General features: G+C 36.7%; 1 protein-coding gene across 1 annotated transcript in view; it reads left to right on the top strand.

Moving 5' to 3' along the window:
- The first annotated feature begins 310 nt into the window (after window positions 1-310).
- Window positions 311-18,297, top strand: part of KLHL1 (kelch like family member 1) — a 166,824-nt gene continuing 148,837 nt past the window's right edge. Inside the window, exon 1 of the mRNA XM_056491802.1 lies at window positions 311-795. Coding sequence (XP_056347777.1) covers window positions 311-795 — 485 coding nt within the window. The remainder of the gene's footprint in view (window positions 796-18,297) is intronic.

The raw sequence follows: 18,297 nt of genomic DNA, 5'->3' as shown, positions 1-18,297 counted from the left end.
AGTTCTCGTCAGCTCTGGGCATCTCTCCCTCTCTCTTTCTCCCTTTCCTGCTGCGTGTCTCTACCTCCTCTTGGCTCTGTGCATCGCTCCATCCATCCTCTCTCTCGCTCTCCGCACTGGTGTGCGCGCATCTCTCTCCGCCCGCCCGGCTGCCACCCCTCGCCCTACCAGCCCAGCGCTGCCCGGAGGAGCCGCCGCCGCCCCGCGCTGCCTCCGCCCGGCCCTGCTGGCCCTGCCCGGCCCTGCTGGCCCTGCTGGCCGCCGCGAGTCCCGCCTCAGCCCGCGCCCGTCCCCCGCCCGCCGCGGCACCATGTCCGGCTCCGGCAGGAAAGACTTCGACGTGAAGCACATCCTGCGCCTCCGCTGGAAACTGTTCAGCCACCCCTCGCCGGCGGGCGGCCCGGCGGGGGGAGGCTGCCTGCCGCCCGACAGCAGCTTCGAGCACTGGGGACCGAGCCAGAGCCGCCTGCTCAAGAGCCAGGAGAGAGGCAACGGCGTCTTCTGGAAGAAATCCGCCTCCTCCGCCTCCTCCTCGGCGGCCACCACGGCCAGCCCGCCCAACGGGACGCTGCTGCCCGCCGGCGGCCGGCCGGCCTCGGGGCACGGCCCGGGACCGCCGCCGCCCCGCACCGTCTTCTACGTGGAGTCCCTGGAGGAGGAGGAGGAGGCGGTGCCCGGCGGGATGGAGGTGGCCCGCGAGCCCGAGAAGCCCCTGGCGCCGCCGGAGCGGGCGGAGGCGCCGGGGGGCTGCGCCGATGGAGGCGGCCGGGCAACAGGTGACGGAGGCGGGCGCAGGTAGGGGAGCGCGGAGGGCGCTCGGCTCGGTGCGCGGGGCTGTGCGGGGCTGTGCGGGGCTCTGTGGGGCTCTGTGGGGCTGTGCGGGGCTGTGCGGGGCTGTGCGGAGCTCTGTGGGGCTGTGTGGGGCTTTGCGGGGCTCTGTGGGGCTGTGCGGGGCTGTGCGGAGCTGTGCGGGGCTGTGCGGGGCTGTGCGGAGCTGTGCGGGGCTGTGCGGGGCTGTGCGGGGCTCTGTGGGGCTGTGCGGGGCTGTGCGGAGCTGTGCGGGGCTGTGCGGGGCTGTGCGGGGCTCTGTGGGGCTCTGTGGGGCTGTGCGGGGCTGTGCGGGGCTCTGTGGGGCTGTGCGGGGCTCTGTGGGGCTCTGCGGGGCTGTGCGGAGCTGTGCGGGGCTGTGCGGGGCTCTGTGGGGCTCTGTGGGGCTGTGCGGGGCTGTGCGGGGCTGTGCGGGGCTGTGCGGGGCTGTGCGGGGCTCTGTGGGGCTGTGCGGGGCTCTGCGGGGCTCTGCGGGGCGGGGGCACAGCCGCGCCCGTGTGCTGGCGGTGCTGCGGCAGGATGAGGGTCTGGGCTCGGGACGATTGCTCCGTTTGAACTGGCAGCGTTTGGAGGCGGAGGGAAGGGCGGCTGAAGGGCTGCCGAGGGTCCCGGGAAACCGGCCAGCGAAATGGTCAAGGGATGCTGCCCTTGGCCTGCCCCTGACCTTGCCTCTGCTCCTGGCCTGCGGTTCCCTCTGCCCTGTCCCTGTTCTGTCCCTGTCCCTGACCCTGTCCCTGTCCCTGACCTGTCCCTGTCCCTGTCCCTGTCCCTGTCCCTGACCTGTTCCTGTCCCTGACCTGTCCCTGTCCCCACTCCGCCCCGCTCCTGGGCTGCTCCTGCCCGAGGACAGGCGCTCCTCAAAGCCGGCGCTCCGCGCTGGGGACCGCCGCTATCCAACTTTCTCAGAAGTTTATTAAAACTAGCGGGAGGTGGTGTTGTGCTGGGTAGTGGGAAGACAGGTGAAAGCTCGAAAGTAAAAACATCCGCTTTCCTGAAACTCGGTGTGACAGCCTACCTCAGAGAGAAATTAGACTTACAAGAGTTTTACGAGTCATCAACCGAGTGACACCCGAGAGGATGTAAGAACAAGAAAGACATGTCCAGATTCTTGTGTTTCATACAAGTGCGTTAATGTTGAGTTGCTTTTCCTTCCCATTCCCTGTCCTCTTTGCCCCCAGCTCAAATAGAAATTAAAATCGTTTGAAGAAGGAAATGGAGCTAACAGAGAGCTTTCAGAAAAAAACTCTGATACAGATAGTCCTAAGGGTAAAATGATTCATTGCTTTAACTCTGCTTGCCCCTGCCTCCCCATGGCTAAGATTACTTCATTTTCATTTCCCTTGTATTTTTTTCCTTTGGAGAGGAATGTACTGTTCTGTTTCTAAGCATGAAAAGAAATGAAAGAAATTTTTTTTTTCATATTGAAAATAAAACCTTTAGTATTAAATATTTTATTACATGAAGGGACAGACTGTATGTTTGAATTAGTACAGCTGTAGATAAACATATGTGTGTGTAATTTTGAGTATGTTACACCTTCTCAGAGAGCCCTAAAGTGTATATTCTCTCCTTGAATTTCTTATTGTTTTGTCAGTTAGCATAGTTGATTTCATAGGGGGTACATAATTTAAACACGTGGAATAGCTACTATGTGACTTAGGGTATATATTTAAAGCAAAAGCAATATTGAAGTTTTTATGAGCGTTGGAAGTTGTTCTGAGCCACAAAAAGTTGCTTATCCTAGGATTCAATTCAAACTGTTATCAGATCCACTACAAAGACATGTAAAACACCAATCCTGAAATTATATCTTCAAGGTTTTTGAAGAGGGAATGGGAGAGGTTAAAGACTATTACAAATATAGTCTCATTCTATAGACTTTTCATTTAGGTGTGTCACTGATCTGAGATTCTGTAGAGATCTTCAGACTAACAGAAACTGAATTTTAATGGCGCCATGTGATTTGTACGTAGGAGTCGACTTGATAGAATGTATGTACTCTGTAACTTTACATATCTGATTACTGCTCTTACTGCTCTTGATTTTCATAATCCATTAATTCCATGTTCTTCATTTATTGCTACTGAAACGACACATCTAGTCATCAGTATCTTAGTCCTGTTAACAAAATATGCTCAAATTTGTTCAGATTTAAAAACTGCACCAGGAGATACGGTTTAATTAGTAATGAAAATGCCATCTTCTGAGGTATGAAAATGTTTAAGGTAGTTTTAGAGTCTAAGGCTTGACATTCTGTTTCTCATCAAAGAACCTTTCATTTACAAACTTAGTATGTTATGTTAAAAGTTGGTCAAGTGCTTCAAAAATAGCAGTTCTGTGCTTGAAAGTCCTGATAATCTGACAATCTTCTAATGCCCTGTAAAGTTATGTTTCACTCATTCTGTAGACATAAGGCTTTTTATAATTTTTTTTTTTTTCTGCTATTGATGTATATGTACAAGTGAAAGTTACTTTTTGGTTTGTTTTTTTAGTTTCTGCGTGGTATCCTTGTATCTCCAAAAGAGTTTTTTGGTTGGATTCTTGTTTGAGGTTTTTGTTGGTTTCTTTTTTTTTTTTCCCAGTTGGTCTCCTCAGCTTGGTACATGAATTTTGTACTGGTATTTTGTACCTTTTTCTGCTCAGCTGGGTTTGTTTATCAATAGAGTTTTAATTACTGTTTCTACATCTAAGCTAAACACTAAGCTTTAAGATCCTGAATTCTTGGTTTTAATTTTAATAATCTGTTAGATATTGTGGAATTTTTTTAATGAGGGATTATGTTTCTGTAATAATAAATACATTCTACTTTATTAATTTGGGTTTTTTGCATGTTTCTGAAGAACATCCTGTCATGTCAATTGTACAGTACATCTATGCATAAGTAAGGTTATATGCACAGTCCTACTTGCATTTAGAAGACTGAAGGGTTAGATAGGGCGTGTTATAAAGTACTTACCTAATTGTTCTATTTTCCATATTGTATCTTTAAAAAAAATGTTCTATGGTTGACAACTAGACCATGTTAGAACACTGTCTGATTGCTTGAAATTGCTTGGAAACATGCATATCAAATTAGTTTACAGCTGGCATGACAAAATTGTCAATAGATGCAGTGGATATTTAAAGATTTTTTTTTTTTTTTAATCTTCATTTCCTAAGATAAAACTGTTAGGAAAAAAAATCTGTAATATGAATTTATGATTGAGATTTACAAATCAGCCACAAAATGCCTGGAAAATACCAGTGCAGTGATTTTTGATACATCCATCAGAGCCTCAAAGTTTATAATGGAGATGTGACATGATCACGATGGCTCTTTTCAGGTGACATGTTAATTGACCTCCAACATGAATGGGATTCACTTAATAGGCAGAGTTAGTATTTTAATCTGTCCTTCCTGAGTGGGTGGCAGCATGTTTTGCTTGCCTTACACTGTACAGATTCTATGAAAATATAATTCCTCATGAGCCCTTGGCACTGTTCACCACTATGTACGTGCCTCACAAACTAGTAACAGGTTTATTTTTACTGCAGCCTGATTTTACGGTGGAGGGGTAAACCAGAAAGAGAGAGAGAAGAAAAAAAACCCCAAAAACGTTAAATTGATTGGTTTCAGCACATACAGCACTCTTCTCCCACTACTTTCTGTGTTCTCAGTTGCACCCATAAATGATGAGCCCATCTGCAAAACAGTTCCAGACTCCTCTGGTTGTGTGCAAGAGGAGCAGAGAACACAGGATTCAATTAACATTTTGTTTAAGAGACAGTTCCAAGAAGAAAATGCCAGATATGCCTAACCCGTGTATAGCAAGCACTGACAATGCAGAAGTCTTTCATGAAACATACAAGAATTTGAAAATACAGCTTCTGAAGGAAGATGGCAAATCCTCCCACCATTAGATACTGTCTAATAGTGCCCTGTAAAGCAAGAAGCAAAAGGGCTGAGTACTGTGCCTTCCTCATACAACAGAGTTTCATGCTCAAATGTTGAGTCACTAGAATAGTAATGAGAAGGCATTTTACTGTGTTTCTGTTGACTTTGTCAATGGGAAGTAAAAAATTCCGTATTAATGGGAATCTAAGGGGTTAATAAGTGAGAGAATGAACATTAACTGAGAAATTCTGAGTTTGCAAGTCTCTATGGTCAAAACTATTTAAATTAAATCATTATGCTCAGTGTGGAATCAGGAACATAAAAATCTGCATGGTTAACTGTATGATGAAAGCTTTTGTATAAGTATTATTTTGTATTTTTCTGTTCTGAGCTCACAAATGCTGCATTTTGATGCTTTTGCCCATTAGTCTCTCCCACTTCCAAGTCTTCCTTTTCTCCTAGCAACCTACGACCTTGTGGTTGGCACACTGCTGTAGAAAGTAACGAATTTGAAACCTGTCAGGATGAGCAACATTCTTAATGAAGCTTTCTAATTTAATGAGAAAATACTTTGACCATTTAGAAAATGCAGATAGGATTGTCATAAAGATTTGCTACTTGGCTACTTCATGTACTGTTGTAAGTGTATTTTGTCTCATGACAAGATTCTGGTCTCTGGTTTCTAAGTAAATGGAGTTTCCTGTTTACAGCTTTCATCCTGGTACCTGAACTTACAAGAAGAATCAAGATAGCTTCCTGTGACTTAGTCTGCCCTATGGGCTCTCACAACTTCAAGTATTTTCACAACTGATCATGACTGTGTCCTTTCTGAGGTGCTACCCACATTTGAACCATAGCTTTTGCTGTGATAACCAGATCCTAAAATTAGATACTAAAGAAGTCAAATTAGTAGCTGCATGTGTTTTTATACTATCTTGTATAGACTGCTTTGTTAGGAAGTTAATTTAATGCTTGGGATGAAATATAGATCACACAATTCTGCATTTCTAGGTTATAGAATCAGAAGAGAATAATCCATTTGTTTTTGTCATGAGCCAGTTTTTCTACTTGATTGTGAAACTTCTAAAAATGGTTATATAACTTGTATGCTTTTGTATTTGTACTTTTAACTTTCACAACAAAAGAGTTAGTGTTCCTACACAACAGAGGCCACAGACCTCTCTCCTCTTATTCATTCTCAGAAGATCTATACTTTGTGCCTGGGATGCAGAAGAATCAGGTAATAAAAATAGTGCAAGATCACATAGCTGAAGACTATATACATGTGTGTATGGAATTACATAAGTTACAAGGAGAATCTAGGTCTAGAATTACCTAACTTTAAAAACTGCCTTTGGTACTTGTAGAACAAGTTTTCTAAAGCTTGGCTGTTTGTTTTCGTTTGATTTTTAACAAAAGAAGCAGAAGAATACACATGTGCTGTCATTTCTTTTGTCCAGTACTTGTGGATTCAGTGTGTATCCCATTGCCACTTGAACTGATAGAATAACTGACATCAAAAGAAAGTTGTTAATGTTTATGTGAGTAATTACAATGGTGATTGTGGACTTTCTCTGCAGGAAGACTGAAGAATTCAATAGCTGAAGATATGACAAGTCTTTAGAGTCTTCCACTGCGTTTGTGATTCTAGTGACAAAGATTCATGTAACTTTCTTCTTGGTGCTTCCAAACTTACTGTCTTTTGTTACATCCTCTTTTTTTTTTTTTTTTTTTTTTAAATTGAATATGTGTTCTCCTGGACCTTATTCTCTCTTTTTTCCCTTCCTTCCATGGTCTCAAAGGATTCCCAAATGCCTTCTTCAAATCCTAGGTTCCATTACTTGGTTTTACCAACTTCTCTTACCATCTGCCTCATAGGTTTATTTACTGGGTTGCTTTCTGTCCAGCCTTGCCTGTATCTTGTCCTATATACTTCCAAAATTAAGGTCAAATTTTCTGAAGTTGCTTAACAGCTTCTTGGACCTCTCATTCTTTTGTTTCTCCCTAACTATTTCATAGTCTTTGGATAATTTAATCATTCCCTTATCTCCTTTGTAATTTTTAATAAAATCCTAATAGAATTACCATTCCTCTATTTTTACCTCAGCTCCCCATTTTACTTTGTTCTCTGGTTTGTTTCATCACCAGCTGCCAAGTTGATGGTAGCATTTGCTGTGTTTAATGGGTCAGCAAGACACTTTAGTTTGAGTAACTCATTCAGTCCGTGATGGGGATTTATCTTCTCTCATCTCATCTTTATCTTAGATGCACGTTTTTGAATATGGTGAATTATCTTTCAGATTTCCCTGTTTCTCATCATTGAATGTAACAGTAGTCTAAAGTGGCTAGTTCAGGTTCAAATATTCAATTTAAATGTTTAATGTTCAATTAAATTTGATAAAAAGAACATAATTTGAAGTCTACATGGCAAATTCAAACTGTTCTAAAAAGACAGAATAAAAGGATAGAATTAATTGAATCTATTATATTTTCACAGTGTTAGTAAAAAGCATATCACCCATCTCAATAAAATTATGAATGCTGCTTGGAAACATGAGCCCATTAAACGCACTAGGAAGCAAAGGACTTGACCAGTGTTTTGGTTGTTGTTACCAATGTACTTTCAACATTAACAAAACCAGCCATTCTTTTTTCCTCTCGACTAACTTGCACTGTTTTGCAGGAATATTTTTTAAAAAATCAACGTTTAGAAAAGATTTGGCACTGAAAATATCAGTTGTGCAGTGAGTGACTGAATCAATTAAATGCCTCTAAAACTATGGACTTCTTAAGGGTAACATCAAAGAATGTTAAATGTAACATGAAATGCCTTTCAACCTTTTCATAGTCAAAGTAAAAGCTAGAACAGAGAATAGCCATCTTGAAAATCCAATTGATGGTGAATATAGATAAGTCTGCAGAAACACTGTTGGCTTCAATATAATATTTTTTCCTCGATAAAACCATATCTGGAATAATAATAGTTGGAACCTGTCTAAGTCTATAAATGCACAAATAAATATGTATCACCTGCAATTTCTCTCTTAATATAAACATTACAAGATTTACATACGTTTAAAGTAAATATATGCATATAATTTTTATAGTTTTTAATGAATAAATTAGAGTTGATTCCTTTATAATAGTTTTGTGAGCAGTGAAGTTTACTTAAATATTGTAGATGGAAAAAAATTAGAGCAAATTGTTGGAATCTGTTAAATTCATAAGAATGCTGCAGATACATACAGATAAACATAATCTTAGCACATGATCATTGCCTTCTAGCAGCTACTTCTTATCCTTGTGACACATTTTTTCCTGTTGGAAGCAGTTTAAGCATTTTCTCTTTGTTTTTCTATCTCAGGCTTGCATTTTTTAGGTGAAAACTGTTCCTCAAATGCTATGCTATGATGTTTTGGCAGAATTTCCTAGCATACAAATCTCCTGGTGATGGCCTAAATTATTTACACTAGGGAAAGAACTAGATGTTATTAAAAGTTTCAGAAAAGAAATTTATCCTGTAAAAAGTTGAAAACTCCTGCAACTTCCTCAGAAAGACAAGTAACTGTGTAATCTTCCCTAGTAATTCTGAGAAAAAAATCCCCAAATCCTCTAACCTTAACCTTACCAAAAACTTAGTTTCAGCAGTATCTAAAATCTCTGGTTTTTATTACAAAAAGTCATAACTTACCAATAATTTAAGATGAACATAGATCAAAATTACTACTTTTTGGAGAGTTTTAGAAAAAGTTTTAATTTTTTTTAGATGTTTTTCCATTAGTATTCTAAATATTTTATTTCAAAATTTTTTAAAAATGTTACTTGTAATATCAGGTTAAAACATTATCATCATTTACACTTTAAAACAGTCTTTTAAGTGAAAACATTTTTCTGCAAAATAAAAGTAAGTTTCTCCAAAATTCATGTTAAAATTTAGCTGGAAGTTTCCATACATGCTTCAAGTTTACGTCACATTGTTCTTTTAATATCTTCTATTTCCAGCTGAAGTCTTGAATATTTGTACTGGCTCTTCTGAAGATTATTGTTAGTTTGGGCCAGTGTTACTGCATATATAATATATATATATATATATATATAATTATAAATATTCAAGGCATAGAGGTGATTGCCATGAGTAGCCTGATTTTCCAAATGACATTTTTAATCATATCTCCTATTTCTTCACTCCTCATTCCTTTACTGCATATCTCCCTGCTGAATTTTGGCTGTCACATAACCTTTCCTACCAATTAGGATCCCAAATCCATTCTTTCATTTACTCAGCAGGTCTTATCTCTTGGTTTCCATTTTCACTACATTATGTGGAATTTCATCTGTTCTACTTGATTCATGAAAAAAATATTGCCTTTAAGTAATGAGCTAAAATGGGAAATAAATGATGAGTATTTAATTCTCAGAAATGAGCCAACAAAAATACACAGAGAATTAAGACTTGGTTCAATGTGGTGTGTGTACCAAAGTTTGGACTTCAACTTATTATATTAAAATGTAATGTCAGAAATAAAACATGTAAGATTATGTAAAATTGAAAATAAGAAGTTTTATATTTTAGTGTTTGCCATTATCTCAAAATGCATTGTCTTTCTCAAAACTTAAAAATCATTTATTGAATCTAAACCAACAATCTTTATCACACATGATTGGTTTTCTGAATAAGGAAATAATTTTCTTATTCTTTAATAAGTAGCTGGGTACAAGTCATGGAACACGTCATTTGCAGTTCATTCTTTTTTTTAACTGTATCAGTCAAGTTTTCTGTTTGACTATGTTTCATTAACATTAAAATATTCAACCTTTTGTGGCATTTGTTTTTTCCTGTCATCTGTTTTCATCCTTCCTCCCACTCTAACCATATGGAAAAAGCAGCATTGTTTTGACCTTGGTATCTTTTTGCTGCTAGGTAGCTTTGCTCTGTGCAAAACTCATGAAGAAAACCAAAACCAAATCAAATTAAAAAATCACAAAAATTCCTTGAATCTGAATGGGTATTATCACAGGCAGCATCTTTGCCAAATATAGTCCTGGGGCTCAATCCTATTTGGCCTCTTAACTCTTTCTAGAGATTCTTCAATGTGTGAGTTATTCATACCTAAAATAGAGTGTTGACTTATGTAATAGGATGAATTATGCCAAATTCTGTTGTGCTTTGTGATTTTATTGAAACTTTAGTTTCCTAGATTATTTTATATTCTAGCTGGGAATAGGAATAGGTTCTTCCAGAGCACAGAAGTTGTTTTATCTTCAGCAAGTAAGGAGAAAACATGATAAAAAACACTTCATCTGTATTTGCAGGAATAGATGGCACTTCAGATACTCAACTTGCAGTTCTTAGATGGACTTCTGATTGTCTGCAGAGACACTTCTTTTCATGTTCTAGTAAAGTGCATCACCAGTCCAAGCCTTCAGGCCAATCTGGTTCACTGCTTTTTTCTCATATTCCTTGTTATTTCTCTACTTATAAATTGGAATGTGTAATATTAGTGTACCTCCATCCACTACTGATTTCCTCATGCAGTGCTATATTTTTATTCACACAGTCAAATGATAATAGTTTACAAATGCCCAAAAGATTAAATTTATAAAATTATTTATATTATAGAGTTTTATAATGCTAATCATTATGCTAAATGCAAGCCTTCTATGTGTAGTGTCTTGTGGCTCTATTTATTTATTGAGTTCTTTTCTGTCAGTTGCTTTATCATAATTTTTACTATTAACTTATCCATAAAGATAACCACTTCTTAAATCAATTATCTGAAATTCCAAACAAAAATTCCCCTTCAAAGTAGCAACAGTAAGAGCAACTCCAAAGAAAATGAGAGATAAAATATAAGGAAGGAGAAAAGAGAAAGAAAGGGAAAAAGTAAGTTGTATAGAATAGACTACTCAATATTTTCAGTTAGTGGAACAGTTTTTAAAATTATTTTTAGTCTTTTATTGATAGACACAAGGACTTCAAACTACTGTCACATCTCAGAAGTTGTTTTTTTAATATCAAAAGCTTCAATTAATAATTGTTTGTTAATCAACAATACCTTCGCCAACATATTTGATGATAATTAATCCTCCTGAATTAAATTTTTGTGCATCTTGACTGTGGTGTTTTAATTTAGAAGATTAATGACTTTTTGAAAAGTAATAGTCTTTGAGAGGACAGAAATTCAGATGAAAGTGAGTGCTTCTGTGCACTGTTCATCAGAGATGCAAATGGAATTTATGAAACCTGCTATAAAAGGGATTGAAGAGGAAAGGCTTGACATGCCTTAAAATTAGGAACAGTAGTTGTATGAGTAGGAATTCTTCATGTTTCTTTTGCACCTTGTACTTTCATTTAGTCAATAAGGACTAAATAATGAAGTGAAGCATATGCTTCTTAAAAACAAAAGTGAAAAGTGTTAAATGATTCACCCATATGTTTATAGGAGAGAATGAAAATGCACAATAGTCTTGAAAAAAGTAATAGACCTCTGAAAAAATGAATATGGAATAGTGCAACTTGCTATTCTGTTACAACAATATTCAGCAGAGATGTGAAGTAGGATCAAATGCCTAGATAGCATTCTGCAGAAGTGTTATGCTTAATATAAAGCAAGTAAAATATGAATCAAGTATTCCATAGTGCCAGTAAAATTTAATCATAAGAGTAGATGAGCAGACACACAGCTTGCAAAAAAAAATAATTCTTGTTCTCTGATCTGTTTGGGTAGAGTCTCAGTTCTACTGTATTGTCTAGAACAATTAAGAAATGCATGAGTTGTTTGAAGAAATACCAGGTAAAAAAAGTTACTAGCACTTTAGGAAATATGTTGTACTCAGAAAAGATTATCACAGGAAAGAAATGTTGCTGTGTTTTTTAAATATGAAACAGATTTCTGGGTAGTGGTGTGGACTCTAATATCTGGGATTATAAGATCATAATAAGCTAGACAAAATTCTGTCAATCATGACATGTTTAGACATGACAGTCTTTTTGCCTTGAAGAAAGAAGCACATTCAATAATTTCTCAAACTGTCAGTAAGTATCTTTCTATGAAAAGGTTGCCTGCAGATGCTGACAAAGATTAAAAAAAAAAAAAAATCTAACCTTTTGTATGAGGACTGAAAGTTTTTTATCAATTTTTTACAACAGTCATTGAATGTATCTTTTAGAATTTAAGTATATCCTCTCTGAGTTTCATACTTAATCTGATTTGCTCTTCCACTGGAGTACTGTAGTGTGCCAAATCTCATGACTGTGCATAACCAAAATCAGTCCCCTCATTCAGACACTTAGCATAACACACAGACTTGTACCTTAAAAAGCTTAGTGTTTAAAGAAGCACCACTAATTAAAAGTGAATGCCAGTACTATTATTTATGGGGGGTTGCTTTGTTTATTTGTTTTCTGGGATTTCTTTTGGTTTAAGACAAAACACTGAAGCAAAAATAATTTAATTGCATGGGGAAATTTATAAACTGAAGCCAGCTATTTTGAGGCTGAGTCCTTATAGACAAGATCCTAAATCTCCATCAAGTAAATGTTATGGTAAAATAAACTTATCTACAGTACTCATAAAAAAGAGGTTTAAATGCATAATGAAAACTTGTGTATTTAGTTCACCAAACTGCAATTCTTCAATTACATGAAATTTAGTGTGTTCCTTTTTGTGCACAAGCTTCATTGTTATTCCCCCCAAATTATCCCACTCTGTGTCATATTTCTTGTTGCAGTGGACATCTTGTTAGGGGCAGAGATGAGTCAAGACACAGACTCTCATTCAGCAACATGAAAAGGGTCCCAGTTTATTCTCCTTTCCATCTTTACCATCCAGACTCTGATTACAGCAAGCCCTTACTGCAGGGTCTGACTGCAGGCTCTGGCTGTGGCTATTTCCTGCTGGACTGTGACTGCAAGTGTTGGTTTGCAGACTCTGAACACAGCTTGCACCCAGCTCAGCTGTGACTGCAGGCTCCAACAGCAGCTCTGACTCCATCAGACCCAGACTGACCTCACAGCAGATCTTTTACTGCAGCAACTCTCTTCCTTGTTTCGTTCTTTGTGCCTCTCTGGATCGTTCCCCCTTCCCTGAGCTCCTCTACCTCGATGTTCTCTTCCTCAAGGATGCCCCTAACTAGCCCACCCACCCATTTTATCACACTTATCTTTATTAGTCACAGCTGCAACCCATTAATGGCAAGGCTGTGCCTCTTCTTTGGTAATAAGTACAACTAATCACTTATCAGGGGTGAGGTCACCTGTAATCTCTTCTTCTACACATACAATTTCTCATTATAGTGTCTTAAAAATATTGTGGAAAATGTAATGAAGTTTATTGCTTCCAGATAATGAATTAGATACAAAATAAAAACTTAACAGCAATTTTGTGTGGTTTCCTAACAGCACTAAGTAATTGCTTGTGCCACCTCTCACCACCATGAAAGCTGACCAGTTGATTTCTCTTCAGGTTTTCATGACAGGCTTCAAATGTTACTAAAACAGAGTTGAAATAAGATCTTTTTATATGTACGACTCTTAATCCTCTTATAGTAGAAGTGTACACATCATTAAGAGTGTAATGCATAGAATGAAACATGGTTGTCTAATCAAGGAGATTTCTGTCAGAGGAGCCCTGTTTCCTTTGTAGTGATGACTGGAAATAAGCAAAAAAGAGGCAGTGAGTAATTAGGAAAGGAAGGAATGTGAGTTATCTTATGAACTGTAATATAAGAGGCTTATTTCAGAACGAGAAATTCATTGGAAGGTTTCTTTCCAAATTTTGGTGATTAAGAAATTACACAGATATTTCTTAAATCTTTGGTCTGCTCTTGAAATTAATTCCTTTGTGCATGAAACAAGAACATGTTGGAAACATCAGTGAAAGAAAGAAAATATACAAAAATGTAAAAAAAAAATAAAAGTATGAGTAATTAATCTCAAATGAAATTTGGCACACGCCCATTTCTCTTTTTTTCCCCCATACAATTTAAGTGTTTTTTACAAAGAGATGTGTCTAGGCTTGTGTTATTTTGCAAGGTGAAGTCAAATAACATCTCTTCAGGGCCTTATTTTTCTCCCTTGCCTTTTTGTGTAGTCTAAACAGAGCCACCCATGGTTATTGTACTGTGGGAAAAGCTCAATATACTTCAGGATCTTTACTTAGCTTGACTTTTTATGTTAACATATGAAAACAGAAGTTAAAAAAAACAACCCAATCCAACAGATGGTTTGTGCATTCTGCTACAAGCAGATGATAGATTCTCTCTCTAGTGTATGAATTGTCTGCATAAAGTTTTCAAGAGAGTGTGATTATGGCCTATATTGAGTAGAAAAATGTCAATGTCTTTTTTTTTAAATTTATGTTAAACGGTGATGAATCTACATATTTCAACATATGTACAGTTTATGTTTCTGTGGTATACATAATATAGATATTAGATATCTATATATAGTAAGACAAACCAGAAAAATGCTAATTTCTGGAAGTATTGCTGCCTCTCTTTGCAAATGTCATGTTTTGACTATCTGTTGCAAACTTTGCTGTCAGGGCTGAAAGACTGTAATGAAACTTTTACCTCTGTATGTTTGAGCATGTTGAAATAACAAGTAGATAGGTCTCACTTTCTTGCTGATTTGTATTTTTTTGTTTGTTTGTTTGTTTGTTTTCAAATTTTTTTTTTTGTTTCCTGGAGAAAATACAGGTAGACATATTGTCCAAGCAGCAGTTGTAATTACTCCCTTTCCATTTTGTAAAGATTTTTCTCTTCGGGAGCAGAGCTTTGTCTAAAAGTGTCTAAAAATGCACCAAACAAACCCAAACTTTATGTCATGTACAGTAGAAAATTTAAAGAATATCAAAACTCAATGTAAAGCTGATAAAATTTAAGGATAAATTATCTATCAAAACCCTGTATTCCTAATGACTATTCATGTAAATATGTTGCATGCCTTGTCTATGCTGTGCAGTATTTCAGAAAATCTTGTACGGTTATGTATATTTTTGCCATAACCTTTGTCTTCCAATCCCTAATTTCCTTTATCTCCTGCTAATTCATATAAGAATGTCTGATGAGTTCACCTGGCAAATGATTACATTAAATTAGTCTATGTTGCAAATTTCTTTAGGCTTGTTTTAAAATTAATGGAACCAAAATGTGTTGAAAGTAGGATTAAATAATCCTTGTGTGTACAATGTGATCATTCTATTTTAATTAAATTCACTTCAAATGGAATGGTCAGTCAAAAAAGATCTGATCTTTCTTTTCTGTACACAAAGCAGGAATGAACATGAATTTTCCATGAAAATATTTTTATGATAAAATACTGTTTTATAAAAAATAGTGGGAAGGAGTTGTTCCACTGCTGCCATTTATTGATTAAAATTAGTAATTAAGATTGCTAGAATTATTGAAACTTCCTATATAGCATATGAAAAAAAATCCCAGTCTCATTAACAAAAAAATCTTTTTTCACAGATCATAATTAAGTAGTTAAAAATCCTAAAGAGTATGACAAGAACTAGTACTAAATTATTCAAATTATATGTTGGATTGGGCTGATAAGGACTTTGTATTTTTTTAATTTTTTCATTCTGGTTCATGAAATCATCAGGGTTCTGATTGCATTGTTAAAATTATGGAAAATTATTTATTTTAAAATCCCATCAAATGGTCTAAGAGGTTGTTTCAAATTTAATGGAAGAAGAAGAAGGAAAATATATTTTATTATTATATCTCAGATCACAGATCCTATTTTGGGAAATTTGGCCACCACATTAATGTTTTTAAATTGTGCAGTTTTTCTGAGTACATAAGTTTTTCCCTGTGAATAATTATCGCTCTCAAGTAATCTTTTGGGTTTTAGAATCCCTTATGTTTATATAGACTTGCTATAAGATTTCAATAACAGTAATAAGTTTTAGATGGATGAGCTTCACAGTATTCCATGCCCTTTGAAGAAATATGCTAAATTAGTCTTATATTAAAGTTTATAATTTACTATCAGCATAATATTTCAGTCTTATTTTCCATTACTGAGCTGTAGTGTCAAAAGGAAATGAGCCATAGCAATCTTATAGAAAGGAAATAATATTTTTGTTAAAATCATAATAGGGCAAAAAAGCTCAATATTATTATTCTGCTAAACCTTTTGTCACGTGCTGTGTATTTTCCCTGCTTTATGACCTTTTCAAATAGCATTTCATTTTAAATCTCTACGTTGTATTAGAAACTAATTTCTGAGATTAAAACATTATTTAGGTTTTATAATTGGAAAATTTAGGAGAAATGGCATACAAACCAGAGGAGCTAGATTTTTAGTAAACCTCCTCTGACTTCCATAACTTTTCTTATTATTATTTTTGTGTTTTTGATTACCAAATTGGTAAACCAAATGGTCAAAATGGTCCTATGGTCAAAAAGTTTAACCACTTTCCCAAATTTTCTTTGCTAAAACTGCAGGCAGTAAGCTTTGATTAACCTTTTTCAGCCTGATACATTAGTTTCTTCAATTTAATTTTGCTCATCTAAAAGAAAGAAACGTAGTTCAGTATTCATCTAGTCAACGTAACGTACTCAGTATTTGAATATAGCTTGTCTGAAAAAAGATGTGCATGTACTGCACAAGATGAGTCCTCTCTCTCTGTGTGATGAGAGAGAATCAGGATCACAGTTCTTGAGTGAGATCATTATTGAGGTAGAGTATCTCAATGCATTTTAGCCATTTACATTTAGATTACCCATTTTGATATATCTTTCTATATTCTGGAGTAAATGGGGAAAAATACATACTTTAAGCCTTGGTGCAGCTGACATATATCAGATGTCTACAGTAGTATTGGATCATGCTTAAAAAGTGCTTTGATTTCTGTACTACCCATTCTGTGTTTCCATAAAGATTGTCCATGAATAGAATAATGAAGAATAGACTGGGGCAAGGCAGAATCTGAATTTTGCTCTTCTTAATGAGCTTAAATTTTTTGGAAGGCAGCCCAAGCCTTATAATCTTAACCTAAAATGATAAAAAGAATGAATTAAAAGAGAATAAGTATTCCTTTAAAGGTAGAAATAAAGAAGATGTTTTAGCTGCTCTCTTTCATATATAGATGGAGTTACTTCAAATTACATCTAATACTCTATAAAAGAAGATATTGGGAAAAAATGTAACTCAGAAGCTTTTAAAACTGATAGAAAAAAATAATTGCATAGTACTGCTAAGGAAAATTATATGAACTACTTTATAATGAAAATTCTACAAATTAGAAAAACAAATGCAAAATGAAAATTTCAGAAGTTACTGTTGCAATTGAAAGTGTTATTTTCAGTCCAAGGCACATATTTTTCCTCTGTAGAGAAGTAAGAAAACTTTTTAACAGTACTGAACCACTTTCTGAACCGTCTATTTGAATTATTTTTAAATGTGCTTAAGAGCTGCATATAAGAATTCCATACAGAGATGCTGTTGAGAGATACTGGATGAACATTTCTGAATTCAAACAGAATGTATTCAGGTTGAGGCCCAACCTTACAGAGCCCCTAAGTTATTGACATTTCTGCGACTGGTATCGACTAAAATGCTTTTGATGCGTGGTGACCAGTAGTTCCTGATCAAATTTTGAGGTTGGCCAAGACAAACTAATTGAAAATTTTGAAAGAAAGTTTGTAAAAAATTGTTTTATTGGATCTCAATGCTATTTTTTCTTTTTTTTTTCCTTTTTTTTAATTTTTTTTTTTTTTTTACTGTTATGCATTGACCAAAAATAAATACAGCATGAGAAAGGAGTAAGGAGTATCAGAAAAGCATATCTGTGAAGCAGCAATGCAATAAAATCTGTATTTTTTTACTTTCTGGTGGATACACTTGCTGTCTTTTAAACAGAAATTATCACAAGCTCAACTCTTGTCTTAATATTTCATAACCTTAAGCCTTATAAAACTTTAACTCTGATATAAAATTTTAATAGGTAGCAGAAGATGCTGAATAAGAATGTTTTGAAAGGGGTTCTTTAGCACAAAGAAAAAAGCACTGAAGTAATTGTGAATATTTAATGTTGTGAGGACTAGCTTCAGTGTCAATTTTCATATTTTTGAGAAAAAATTCCAAGAAAAGTTTAGTTATAACCTTTGGAAAAGGTTACTTAAGTAATACCAAGCAGGGAAGCATATGAAATGTTTGCAAACCTTTGTGTTTTTAGTATGCATGTTTCTGATGTCCATTAAAAATATCATCACTCAAGGAAAAGTGCATGTTGAAATAAACATTGGCAAAAAAAATACAGAAATTATTTTAAACAAATACAGGGGAAATGATGGGTGTGTGTTTCAGATTGGAGTCTGCAAGTCCCATTTTATTGTGGGAATTAAATAGTAACAATTAAGTTTTCAGTTCTGACTGACTACCATTTTTCTTGGCTTCATTGGTTCCTCTAAAATTAGAAACCAAAGTAATGAATGACAACAACAAAATTTAAGAAAATCCGTTTAAAGAATCATGTCTGAGATCAAGAGGATTTGATCACGGCTGGATGGAGTAGTCCATTTATTCCAAGTTCTTCCAGCTACAAGTAGGTTGCTTAAAGCTATATTTGGTGGAAATATAT

The sequence above is a fragment of the Oenanthe melanoleuca genome, chromosome 1, assembly GCF_029582105.1.
Source record: "Oenanthe melanoleuca isolate GR-GAL-2019-014 chromosome 1, OMel1.0, whole genome shotgun sequence".
NCBI classification, from domain to species: domain Eukaryota; kingdom Metazoa; phylum Chordata; class Aves; order Passeriformes; family Muscicapidae; genus Oenanthe; species Oenanthe melanoleuca.
The sequence above is the reverse complement of the archived record's forward strand: the minus strand, read 5'-3'. Positions and strand labels throughout refer to the sequence as shown.